Source organism: Solanum stenotomum, chromosome 8 (genome assembly GCF_019186545.1).
Source record: "Solanum stenotomum isolate F172 chromosome 8, ASM1918654v1, whole genome shotgun sequence".
Taxonomy (NCBI): domain Eukaryota; kingdom Viridiplantae; phylum Streptophyta; class Magnoliopsida; order Solanales; family Solanaceae; genus Solanum; species Solanum stenotomum.
The window spans coordinates 33,588,743-33,603,039 of record NC_064289.1 but is presented as its reverse complement, the minus strand read 5'-3'; the positions used below and the strand labels follow the sequence as shown (position 1 = coordinate 33,603,039).

The 14,297-nt window shown below is 36.8% G+C and overlaps 1 protein-coding gene across 2 annotated transcripts in view; it reads right to left on the bottom strand.

Annotated features, from left to right (window-relative positions):
* Nucleotides 1-1,454: 1,454 nt before the first annotated feature.
* LOC125874176 (putative ABC1 protein At2g40090) overlaps nucleotides 1,455-14,297 on the bottom strand; it is a 211,666-nt gene continuing 198,823 nt past the window's right edge. For both annotated transcript variants that reach the window (XM_049555020.1, XM_049555021.1), the window contains 6 exons: nucleotides 12,735-12,953; nucleotides 11,929-12,040; nucleotides 3,483-3,574; nucleotides 3,219-3,398; nucleotides 2,626-2,739; nucleotides 1,455-2,040 (listed from right to left, as the gene is read on the bottom strand). In XM_049555020.1, coding sequence (XP_049410977.1) covers nucleotides 1,840-2,040; nucleotides 2,626-2,739; nucleotides 3,219-3,398; nucleotides 3,483-3,574; nucleotides 11,929-12,040; nucleotides 12,735-12,953 — 918 coding nt within the window. In that variant the 3' untranslated portion in view covers nucleotides 1,455-1,839. The remainder of the gene's footprint in view (nucleotides 2,041-2,625; nucleotides 2,740-3,218; nucleotides 3,399-3,482; nucleotides 3,575-11,928; nucleotides 12,041-12,734; nucleotides 12,954-14,297) is intronic.

Here is a 14,297-nt window from a genome sequence, read left to right as displayed (position 1 = left end):
TTAGTAATGTTTTACTCTTTTCAATTATTTATAAATGAAATATAAAAATCAACAAGATTCTAAATTCAACAAGTATTTTGTTTTCGTTTATAACATAAAAAGTACAAAAAATTAATTTTGCATACTTTTGTTTATAACAACTAAATGACATCAAAACATCAAATGTCAGTATACATATATAGAAGCCATGGAGTTTTAAGATAACGGCCGTTGCCACTATATAAAGGTTTAACCATTGCTACTTTATGTAGTTATTTAATATTAAGGGTGGATAGTATGAAAAAAATTATAATAAAACTTTCCTGATTTGCTAAAATGAAGAAGTAAAATAAAACATCTAAATTTCTAAGTTCTTCTTTACTTGAAAAGGTAATCTAGAAAAAAAATGAGTATTTTTTATAAGAGCTAAGTGAAATGAAATAGAGGGAGTGTATATGTGTCTCTTTCCCATGAACATTTTACCAAAATTAACTTAAAAATCAAACAAAACGAACAAGAACTCCCGAACAATAGTGTGGGAAAGAAGGGGGAAATGGAAAAGCGAAAGTACAAGTTTCTAGATAAACAATGAGAGATGAATGAGAAGATGCAAAGTTTTAGTTCTTTTCGTACGTGTCTTTTTCCTACGTTTCATTTTATAATTCCTTTTAAATTATGTGTCAGTGTTTGTGTCACACATTTAACTAAGTAGTTAAAAAAGTATTTAAAATATTGTATTCCGCTGGATTTAAGTATTCAGTTGACAAAAAGGTTAAGTAGAAGGATTCAGAATGCAAACTCATACAAATACAAGGATGGACATCTACACACCATTTTACCTTGGAATAATAAGCATAAGTACAAAGACTCATCTACATACCATTTTGCCTTAAAATAATAAAAGTTGAGTTTTTATACAATAAGCCTCAAATTAAACCTTTGCAGAACCTCACGCAATATAAAAAATCTTACTTTAGACTGTGATTGCCCCAAGATGCTGCCAAAAGTTAAAAACATCAACCATTTAGCTTCAAAAATATACACATCTATGAAGTCGAATTTCATCTTTTCATCAAAGTGCATGTCTTCATTATTTATTTAATCTAATAATCCATTACAAGTGTCATTTTAGTTATATGACCTTTTCACTGGAAATGAGTTAGACCTATAAAAACAACACAATTTTGTAGTAATCTTTGTTCTGTTCAAATTATAATTATAAGTTGGAGATCATCTTCTCACCACATTTTGTTGGACATGGAATGCTAACTCACTATGACACATTTCCCTCAATTTATAGATGGACAGATAAAAAGTAAAGCAAAGCATCTAATGCACAAGTTAATAATGTGACTCAAGGAAAATCAACCTGGTACGACTTTGCCTATCAGCAATCGTTCAAGCAAATGTCAACCCCTAATATACTTAAATTTGGCACAAGAATTGGAAGCTTGTAATCGAGACGCGATTCTCCAAAAGTGAATCATCCTGAGAGATAAAAAGCCTGCCATAAAAGAAATTGCACATTTTATGGCCAGCATACCATAATATCCCAATAAATATGCTGTCATCCTATGATGATTTTACAACCAAATAATCATTTTTGTTTCCCTTGCCTACTCTAAGAGGTTCATTCTGCTTAAAAAATTGTAAATGCAGCTTATTACAAAAGAATTGCTATCTTCCAGGCTCTGGCTCTACTACAATGAGAGATCAGGCTGAAATGATGAATTGCAAAAAAATCAATGAATCCGCCTTCTATCGAAAGTTTTAACAAAATTCCATATTAAACATATCCTGATTGTTAGTTACTTTCACTATGTCAGTGGACATCCAATAAAATTTGAAGTATACTTGCTTTCACAATGTCAATGCTTTCTGAAGTTGCAAAAGCCACACTGCTATATGCATTACGCAAAGCCGGCCTTCCAACAAAATCTTCTGTATCCAAAAATTGATCCAAGAAAATAATGATCTCTTTTGCAACAACATACTCTCAAGAACGGCTTCAGATGAAACCCTTCCAATGATTAAGAATGACTCAAGAGAAGGCCCTTGAATCTGTTGATAAAGAATGAAAGAAATATCAGTTCATCATTGCTGAAGTCACGTTAGAAACAATTCACAAGATGCTTCATGTGACATACAGGACCACCAACAAGAATAGGAATGGAACAAATCCTTTCAAGAATTCGCAAATATTTTCATCTATTAGCAACTCAAAAACCAGCTATTTTGCATACTTCAATGTATCACAACTATTATGACTAAAATAAAATCTTTTGGGAAGACGAGGGAGGGAATTGCTTAGAGGTCAGGATCTTCCACCTCTAGAGTTCTCACCAAGGAACAAAGTGAAAACATGACATATTGGGTTCAGGATTTTGGGGAATGGACTTGACCATATCAAAAATAAGAAACAAAGAAAAAAAATAAACCTTTTGGATAACGGCAGGAAGTTTTTCATCTATTTGTTGGCTCAGGATGGTGGACAGTTAACTAAATGTCTAAACAATAAGGGCCACAAGCATCAAATATCTTATTTGAATAAGTTGGTTGACAAATCCAATAAAAGAGGGTTCTCAGAGTTTGTAAGATTTTCATGCTAGTATAACCATATTAATAGTAGCAAAAATAAACTCATACCAATGACCCATTAACTGCTCGTAAGCAGTCATTTGTCTTGAGCATTAGAAGAATAACCCGGGGCAATCTCCTCAGAAGTTCAGTAATTTGCGGAAAATATTGAGAAGCATACATCTGCATAACAACATAAATAGTTGACAAAAGCAATGATATTAGAAGTGATTCGAACCTTCATTGAGAGCAAACTTACTAGGAAAAGTTGAATATATAAGAGGATACTTGGTTATTTACAAGGTAAAATAAAGACTTCTCTGTCACAAATCATTCTCTTCCATTTTATTTCAACATAGACCAAACACAGGAGGAGCACAGGCAAGAAGAAGTTAAATGATTCTTTATAATGTTACCCCACAAAATACAGCTAAAGCTAAATGATCAGCCTGCTCATAACAGATCTCCCTGAAACCCATTATACTTCCCAGAATTTCTGAAAATACTCCATGTAGACTATCCAGAAAATGCAAAAGGAATAAGGAAAATAATAGCTAGACAATAAAGCTAAGGAGAAATAAGCACTCTCCCTGAATCTAGGGCAAGATGCTTAGCAGATTCATAATCTTAACTTAGCTCCACACTGTCATATAATAAGTCACCTGCAGTTCTGAACGGTCGCTGTCTGTGCCTTTGACAACAAGATGATCAACTGAAGAATCTATCACTTTATTCCAAGGCCTCATTGTGAGTATCCCAGCAAACAATGCGTAAAGATCGTCTCCAGCACCCAGTTTTACACAGTTTTCCTTTATTCCATCTGCATCAGAGTATACCAAAGCCTGCAGTACATACCGGATTGTAATGTTAATAGAACGAGTAAAGCAAAAACTGAATGTACAACTTAGCAAGGATGTGAAAATCACCTTCCACAGTGCAGCATAGTTTATTCTGGTGTTGTAATCAAGTTCTTTGTATAAACCATGGTCCAAAAGTATCAACTGAGGTTTTCTCCTTCCTATGCAAGTGGATAAATATTGAGAGAGAGAATCTACAAAATGTCATCTTCATTGCTCAAGCAAACATTCAAATTTTTTGGCAACTAGTAGATGAGTTCATATCAGGACTGATTTGAAGAGTGGAAAAACAATTAGAACACAACTGGAGAGTGGATTCTGAAGAACCACCTTGCCCATTACTGAGGAAAAAGGAGACTTTTGGATCCTAAATTGGAAAGACTCCAAAGCCGAACACTTTCAAGGCAAGGGACAAGAAAATAGATGGCACACATGCATGAAGATACGCATAATCTTTTCTGTAAGATTAAAGTGTTTTACTAAACTAAAGAGATAAAAAGGATACAGCCACATACGAGAAATTTAAAATATACAACCAAAAAGGTTAAGAGTTCCTATTCAGGATGCTCATACATCATTTATTTAAGTTCAAGTTGGAACGAGAATTATGCTCTAAAAACAAACAGAAAAGATCAGGATCAAGACCTCTTTTCACTGATCTTTTTATTTCCTTTTAACTTACCCCCCAAGATAATAGTGCATTAGCACAAGTGTTTTGCTAGTATGGACATTGTTTTACTGCACATGTGTACTAGTAGTAAGGATACAATTTGATTAGGATTAGGTTTGTTCAATTTATTTAGGCGTCAGTTGTATTAGCTGTTGTTATATGTTCCTAGACTTTAGGAGTTAGTTTAGGCTAATTTTGTTTATTTCATCTATATATAAACTCCACAGGAGTCTCATCAAAGAAATATACTTTCTTCTATTCTATTTCTCTACCTTTATATGTATTAGAGCCACAAATACTCTAACAATTAATTATTTTCCTGCACATCAATGGCTTCCTCCACCCTAGTTGCTAATGTTGATGCCTAAATTTAATTCAACCCAGCATCTCAACTGCTCATTAAACTGTGGCAGCCACAACTTCACTGTTTGGACAGCCAGATTGTCATGCTACGCATGGCCATGACCTCTATGGTCATCTTGATGGAACCAAGTTGTCCCCTCCGAAAACAATCATCACTAATGAAATTGAGACTGCCAACCCAAGTACAAGGGTTGGTTTCAGCAAGATAAACTAATCCACAATGCTCTTATGGCCTCTATTGATGCCACAATCGCATCCACCGTCGCTTACGCGGACAACTCCAAAGTTGCCTGGGATCAACTTCACACTTCCTTTGCAAACAAATTGCAAACCTGCATATTCAGATTTCAGCCTCCATCACCATTTCAGTGGGGTCAGCAGAGACAACAAACCTATTGTTGAATATCTGCATGAGATTTACTCTCTATCTGATGAACTCGCCACAGCCGGTTCACCAATCAATAACGAAGAACTTGTGGTGAAAACATGGAGAGACAACAAATCTATTGTTGAATATCTACATGAGATTCGCTCTGTTTGATGAACTCGCCACAACCGGTTCCCGATCAATAACGAAAAACTTGTGGTGAAAATATGGTGCTTCCTCGGTCCAGAGTTCCATGAGATTTAAGCAGCCATACGGGCACGAGACTCTCCAAACAGCTACGCAAAATTTTTTGACAAGCTTATTGATCACTAAGTGTTTCTCAAACATGAGGACCTCAAAAAAAAAAAAAGACGACCACACAAGTCATCACAGCAGTCGGTCAACAAGTAACACATTACCAATCAGCAACACGCAATAATCGAAGCCCACCCAATAACAACTAGCATCCCCCAAACAGAAAGCCCAATCAAAGTGACCCTCTTCAGGATTCAAACTATAGTTCTCAGTGGTGTAACTTCCCACACCAACCCTCTCGAGTCTGCTGTCAGTAATTGGGCATACAACAAATGTCTGCCGGTCTCGATCCCGGTCCCACAACCATTTTAAAGCAAAGGCTATTTTTGTTGCCCACACACCGACACATGACCCCTAAATTGTCAACTTGGGTGCATCTCGCCACATTACCTCCCCTACCAACTCCCTGCACAATGTTCAGAACTTCAAAGGGATTGAGGACGTGACGATGGGTAATGGTAATGTGATTCCAATTACTCAAACTGGTGCTACTCATTTATATACGTCAAATAATGCCTTCAAACTCTTTACTGTTTTATGTACTCCTGCAATCAAGCGCAAATATCTTTCAGTTTCTAAATTTTGCCAAGACAACCTAACCTCAATAGAATTTTTTCCTTTTAATTTTCTTGTGAAGGATCTGACTACGGGAACACCTCTTCTATGCAGCCCGAATAAAGCAGGACTCTATGAATGGTCGTCGTCATTGTCTCGCTGAACCATCAATGTTGGTGTTACCAGCCTTCCTTACATATGTGGCATTAAAGATTGGGTCACCCCCATTCTCGAGTTTTATTTTGCATTCTAAATAATTTCAATCTTTTTTCTTTGAAAGACAAATTCACTTATTTGTAATTCTTGTTGCTGTAATAAAGCTCACAGATTTCCATTTTCTTCAAACAAATTGTCCAGCAAATCTCCATTAGAAGCACTTAACAGTGATCTGTGGGGCCCCTCTTCGGTGCTCTCAATTGATAAAAAAGGTTATTATTGTATTTATGTTGATCAGTATAGCAAGTACATCTAGTTATACACAATGAAAAACAAAAATGAAGTTCAACAAATGTTTCACAGCTTACCACCTGTTGTTGAAAAACATTTTGATACAAAAAATACTCACCCTTTACACTGATGGAGGAAGCGAATATCATAGACCCACACCTCCATTCCAATGGCATACAACGCCTTGTTTCTCCCTCGTACACGCCTCAAAGGGTTGCCATGGCTAAAAGACGCCATCATCACCTAGTTGAGACAGCCAAAACACTTCCTGATCAAGCTACCTGAGAAGTCCGAGATTTGGACTCATTTAGGGCTTTATTTATAATGATTTAGTGTCCTCAAATGCTTATTTTGTGCCAATAACTGATGTAAAACCTTTGATTTCCAGGTATATGGATCGAGGAACAAAGCAAGGACACTAATTTGCAAAAAGGAACAAAGCGAGCTGAAAGAACGAAGAAAAGCAAGCCTGGTGATCACCAAGTCCACTTGGCGAGTCGCCGAATGGCCATTTGACCCGCCTAAAGTTCCAGTGTGCCAAGCTCTGAAGGAAAGAACCAAGTCGGCGAGAGAAAGGAGCAGTCGGCGGATCGCCGAGTGGTTCCGCGATGCAGTGTTAGATCGCCCAAAGTTACAGACCTTGAGATGCTGAAGGCCAAGGCAGAAAGGGGAAAGAATTGACCAAAGGGCGGATCGGCGAGCCCGACTTACTGCGTCGAATGGCTCTTCGCAGCATATTTTTGGCGACTATACATACATTTTTGAACATTTAGTTTAGGATAGAATTTTCATTATATCGAATTGTGTTTAGAATTTTGAACTAAGAGACAAGTTTTCTTTAGTTTTTCCTTAGCTTTGAAGAATTGAAGTTTTTCACTTTTGAGAAATTGGAAGTGGGTCTTTGAGATTCTTCAACTTGGAACATTGTAAAGACGAAATTAATCTTACCCAGTTGATGGAAACTCAGTTTGGTAACGATTTTTATCTTTTGATAATGTCTAGCTAAAACCCCAACTCTTGGGGTGTGATTATGTGATTATGGGCTGATTTAGTTTATGGGTATGCTAATTGTTAGTTTAAATGTTGTTTAGAAGTGAGTGCAATCATTAATTGTGGTTTAATTTGAGAATTGTAGTTGCAAATGCAGTTCTACCCTTGTGTTTTTGGCTTGCTCGAGAGAGAGAGATCTTAAAACTAAGATTATTGATTGATGGTTAGTGGGTATTGGGTTGTCATGGGTTCAGCTCGAGAGAGTGAATCCTAAATCCAATTCTACACATTCAGCTCGAGAGAGTGAATGGACTAAGGTGTGGGCTGTTCTTATTTTGCATGCTTGTTGATGTTCGAGAAAAATCGACTTGATTCGGGGTAAATTGTTCGAGAGAAAGTTTACCGCCTCTATAGTCTAGCTTACTAACTAATTTACAGCTATTTCCTAATAGTTGCAATTACCCATTTGTCTACATTAGCCTATAATCGAATCACATCCTAAGAACCCGTCTCAATATTGTTATTTCGTATTGTTTGTTGCTGTTGTAGTTGATAATTTCAAACCAAAACCCCATTATTTGACATTCGTATCACCCTTTGACTTGAATTATGTTTTTATTCGATAATGTCTATTCTTATGACTGATTTGATCATGTTCACACTTTCCTATTGAATCTTAAACACGTACCGCTCCTTGTGGGATTCGACCCCAACTCATTTAGTTGGGTTATATACTGATTAACGATCGTTGACGCTTAGAATTGGATGAAGTGTCTTTGATAACGTTATTCAATCACTACCTTACCAATAGATTTTTTGGTCATTTACTTGCCACCATGCCACATATCTCATCAACTGTGTACTCACTAGCACCCTTAATAACAAGTCACCATTTGAAATTCTTTTAAATGACAAACAAACTTATTAATCTCTTCGTACATTTGGTAGTTTGTGCTACCCGTGGCTTCGGCCATATGGCCAAAATAAATTAGAACTATACTCCAAACCTTGTGTCTATCTAGGTTTCTCCATCACTCATCATTCCCATCAATGTTGAACCTACTAGTTCCAAAAAGAATTCTCTCACGGAATGTAAAAAAATTTGAAGATGTTTTTCCATTTGAAAGTATGTTCTCTCAATTGAAACAAAAAATTTCTTCTTTACGGTGGGAAAACATTTCTTCTCCAAATACTTCTAACCTTTTCTATCATCGAGAAAATACCTTGATAGTAATAACACGCAATTGCCCCNCCCCCCCCCCCCCCCCCCACTATTCCACTAATGCGAGATACACACCAAGATGCATGCTCAATTTGTGTCGCACATGAGAACTACCCACATACAGATAACTCCATAACTAAGGAACCAGGTAATATCCCCACTACATCATTACCCTCTTCTTCTAATAGGTATAGGCAATCCCCTGTTGCTAACCTTTAACCCCATTTTGTTTTCCAAAGCCAATCTCTTATCCCCTCTACTTGTCCTATCTCCATGAATCGCTGCCCACCAATTACTCACGTCTATCGACGTGGACCACACTCATCATATGTACTACCACCCCCATCTAAACCTATTGTTAACATTCCACCCATAGAACACCATAGTGTGGTAACGAGGTCGTAAAACAACATCTTCAAGCAACGAAAAATTGTTGACTACACTACCCAAATGAACCAGCCTGCACCCTCTATCCCTGTAACCCATAAGCAAGCACAAAAATTTCCATATTGGAGAGGCGCTATGAAGGCTGAATTTGATGCTTTAATGAAGAACTAGACTTGGGACTTTGTTCCACCAGACCATGCCCGAAATATATTGTCCCTTGCAAGTACAAAACACGTTTAGTTGCAAAAGGGTTCACTCAAAGGACCGAAATTGATTTTCCCAAAACATTCAGCGATGGTTAACCACAATTCAAACAGTACTTACAATTGTTGTACAGTTGAACTGGCTGCTACATCAAATAGATTTAAACAATGCTTTTTCTTCAGGGGGAAGATTCAAGAAGACGTGTATATGTCTCAATCTCCTGGCTATGAAAACACGCATCATCCCAACGATGTTTGCCATCTCAAAAAGGCAATTTACGGACTCCGGCAAGCTCCTAAGGTCTGGTACAATGCATTGACTAGTTCTTTGATTCAAATGGAGTTCAAGATGTTTGAGAGTGATATTCTCTCTTTGTTCTGCACAATATGGGGGTCACTATTTATAGTATGATCTGTGTATGACCTCATAATCACATGCAGTGATGAAACACTCATTCAACATGTTGTTACCTCTCTTTCGAAAAAAAATTCTCTGAAGTACCTTGGTTTATTACACTATTTCTTGAGCGTTGAGGTACTCACAGATGCTGATGGATTGTTTCTCAGTCAATCCAAGTATATACATGATATTTTACAAGATAGGCAGATGCAAGACTGCAAAGGTATTCAGTCACCTATGAGCATGTCCAAGACCCTACTAGTTGATGACGAAGCACCTAAAACTGATGGCAAAGATTAGAGAAGTGTGTTTGGTACGCTTCAGTACCTTCATTTACTCGACCTGGCATCACATACTTAGTAAATAAACTTACTCAGTTCAACACCTCCCCTTTTGTGCTTCACTGGAAGGCAGTCAAGCATATCCTGCAATACCTTAAAGAAACATACCAGTCTGGTATTTATATTTCCTCACAGAAATCGACTGCTCTCAATGCCTATGTTGATTGGGCAGGTGACACCAATGATCGCCAGTCTATCTCAGGTTACATTGTTTATTTGGGCACAACGCCCATCTCCTGGAGTTCTCATAAACAACCTACTGTATTTCGATCCTCCACTGAGGCTGAATATCGTGCGGTTGCTTCCGACTTGTCTGAAACGACTAGAGTCATTCACTTGCTCAAAGATCTTCATGTGTCACTCCATGCGACTCCCATAATACTTTGTGATAACCTTGGGGTCACGTACATTGCCGAGAATCCGGTACATCATACCAAAATGAAGCACCTTGAGGATGATCTTTACTTTGCCCGTAACCAGGTTCGCAATGGATTGGTCCAAATGAGGCACACACACTGCTGATCAACTTGCAGATCCTCTCACCAAACCATTGTCCAAGCCAGCTTTCCAGCGAATGCTTCCCAAACTTGAGGGGGCCGTAATAGCGCATTAGCATTAGTGTTTACTGGTGTTGTAACATTGTTATACTGCACACGTGTACCAGTAGTAAGGATACAATTTGATTAGGATTAGGTTGCTAGCGTGTTATCCTTTCTTGCGAGGGTCTGGGTTGTTAGCATGTGTAGTAGTCTTAGCCTTGCACTTGCAGTTCTTGTCTGTGATACCTATAGCCTTATGTTGTTTATCGCGTTTCACTTCTCTCATTGTGCTATTGAGGCTACTGTCTCCTCTATTGATTATTCACTATCTTTCTTATTGGATGGTATGTTTTGTACACTGTTTTCCTCCCCTTTAACTTGGATTTGTTGTACTTGAGCTGAGGGTCTTTCGGAAACAGCCTCTCTACCTCCACGAGGTAGTGACAAGGTCTGCGTACACTCTACCCTCCCCAGACCCCACCTAGTGGGATTTCACTGGGTATGTTGTTGTTGTTGTTGTTGTTGTAATTTATTTAGGCTTCAGCTTGTATTAGTAGTTCTTTTCTGTTCCTACATTCTAGGAGTTAGTTTAGGCTAATTTTGTTTATTTCATTTGTATATAAACTCCACAGGAGTCTCATCAAAGAAATATACTTTCTTCTATTCTATTTCTCTGCCTTTATACAAGTAATTCAAAAAGCTTTTGAACAAACTCAAAACTAACTATAGGGGGAGGGGGTTGACCTACCCACTTTGGTATTAGGATTGCTCAGGTTTTGGATATCCGCTCAACAGCTGATTTTGGGAACGGTTTTTATTTCCAGTAATTTTATTTCCATTTAGCTCCCTACATTTCTTAAGTGATCTTCTACTAATTTTTCCTACTGGTTGTCCACACTTTATGGCCAGGCAGTCCCTTTTCCCTCCCCTTCTATTCAATTCATATGGTCAACAAATAGATTCTTTTTTGCTTTTTGTTTAAGTTGGTAGCACATAAAGATGTTCAGATGATATTTCTCGTGAATTTTAACCAAAATCTTCAGTCATAATCTTTCAAAAGTTTAAGCCACAAACCTAAATACAAAAGTTTTTCAAATTCAAATTGTTTTAATACTAAAACCAAACACACACAATTGTTTCTGGAAACCAAATCCAAGATCAATTCTTTCCAAGAAAATCCCACAACCAAATCCAAATGGAACCAAATTTAACTTCACATTCTAACTATATCTTGACCTATAACAATTGCATTTTTTAATAGGTGAAATATATTCAATAGGGAGTGGTGGCCGGTGGGTGGAGATAGGTCCCCCCCCCCTACAGTACACCCATCCATGCCACCTTATTTCCATCCTTCGAGATGGCTCACGTGAATCAAATAAAATAGCTTTACCTCCCTAACCTATATGAAGGCTGACACAGAAAACAAAAAATCATTTAACTTTGAGGTGTGGTGTAAGTTGTAACTGATACAAACCAGCAACTGCAAGCAATTTGCCTCTAGACTTGGAACGTAAATTTAATGCATGATACATGTAAGATATTTCAACATGGGATAATCGAATTACAGACTTTCAACTAAAGCAAAAAGGAACGACAACTTTCAGCAATATCAAAATTTGACTTGAAATTCCTTGGATAGACAACACTCAGAAGCTATTACCATCCAACTCCAGCAAGAAACATAAAATATTAAGATAGAGATGAAAGGATTACCAAAAATGCTTCTACGGCCAGAAGGTAAAGGCCGGACTAGCAGGTTTGCAGCATGTGGATCACAATGCACAAACCCATGTTTGAACATCATTTCAGCAAAAGTCTCACTAACCTACATAAGGTGGTATGATGATCATTTAATCATTACTTCAACTGAAAAGTATAAAACCATAAAAGAGAAGTTAACACCTATTGATTCACATTTTCTACAAGAACGTCATGAGATGTACATCTACACAAAAACAGCACAAATCCAATGGAATGTTGAGCAATGATTTGCCAGCATGGTCCTTGCGTCAAATCATGAAATACCCCAGTAAGGCTGAAATGTGAAATAGCATGATAGCCTATATGAGTGACAAAGTCAACCCAGGTACCTGTTGAAGAGAAACTCACTCATTCTGCTAACTCATCTATTTGAACATTGGAAACTGATAAGCAGTGGTGGAGCCGGGATTTTTTCTAAGGGGCTTCAAAATTTGAAGAAGTAAACATACGAAGAAGCCAAAGGGATTCAACATTTACTACATATATATATATATATATATATATATATATATATATATATATATATATAAATTAACCTTCTATATACGGTGTAATTTTCCACCGATGAACCCCCTTGGTCCCACTTGGCTCCGTCCCTGCTGATAAGGTGGGCTATAACCTTGGAACACTAAACATTCAAAAAATATGACCAATATCCATATTGCATATACCAGAAAAGAAAGCAATAAACCATCTTGACCAAGGACGAAAGCTTGTCATTATCACATAATGTCTTAATGTTGAAGCAAACTACTTACCAAATTTACAACATCACTTGGCTGAATTCCAAATCTTTGGATGCTCTTCAAGTCATTTACTTGTGCAGCCTCCATATATTCCATGGTTAACAGCCTTGAAGTGCTTAAATTCCAGTATACCCTTGGGGCATAAACGTAGTCTGCAATACGAGGAGACAGCTTCCGAAAGTTATCCATACATCTTACACTGTTTTTGGCCTCAACCAAAAAATCCAGTTCCTGATATACATCATATAACTCATCAAGATTTTGTCAAAACCTACAAGGACAACTCTTCATGAAAATAAAATGTACAAACATTAATATCACAATAAAAGAAAATAATGCCTCAAAAATACAGAAAATAATGAATAGCAGTGCCTTGAAAGTGGAAACAAATCTTGAAAATTTCTTAATAATGTATAAAACAGATTATAGACAATAAGTAGAAGAGGATTAAAAGAGCAAGCTTAAGAGAAATTAGTGGAAGAAAACAAGATGGTTTGCTGAATCTTTGTAGATTCAGCAAACATGGAAATAGCATCTGCAATCACCAACCACACTAAAGAAGTCCACTATGTTCATATACCATCACAACAGATTCTACATGTTGTCGCAAGCAAATAATGGTCAACTAATCCATTAACACATGCTAGATTAACTTTTGTGCAAGCAGGTGATAGAAAGAAAAGTACAGCATCGACTTGGTCTATGAAAGTTCAAGACCTCATAAGATGAGAATGAAGTCTCGTATATTTATAACATCAAACATGAAAATGGATATTCTCTGACAACTTTCAGGGAATAAGTGAAATACAACTTTGATTAGTTTAATCTGTAATCTCTTAAAGATACACAGTGATATTTCAAAGAAACATTTCTGCAGCCAAAATTGACTCGCATTCTCAGCTTACAAAATTGTAACAATCGTTATTAACTACTAATATGTTTTGCATAGATTGTCATGCATCTGGCAAATTCAAGGATTATGCCTACTTTCAGAATGTTAAAGCTCCAAGCATTTCAACTGATAATTAAAGTTTGTAGGACATATATTAGAGAAGTACATTGAATAAGTTTTCAGAAGCTTATTTTGCAAAAAGATTTCACAAACAGTTCTGTTTAATTAATTTGTGATTTGAGAGTGTTATCTTTTACATATGAAAACAAAATAAGTAGTTGTGCTTCGAGTGTTTCCCCAAGTATCTTTTTCAAAAGACTCTCATGGACAATACAATCACACATATTCAAAGAAGTTACAATATCCAAACACATTTGCTGCTTCCACAAACTCTTTATCCAAAAAAAGTTTCCAAAACTTTATCCAAATGTCTCTAATTTACTTTAAGGGGACCTACACCAAAGAAAATTTTCTTTTCAATGTGGAGAAATTTAAACAGTACTGAAACAAAGCACCAGCTAAGAGTATACTTTCTCCATATGTACAGGAGAAGGGGAAATCCCGTGTACAATCTGTACAAAATATAAAAGTCTTCCACAAATATATGACTTTGAAAAGGAGCAATCATATGTATATAGGAATTATTGAACGCACCAAAATGTTCAAGAAACAAAAATATTCCA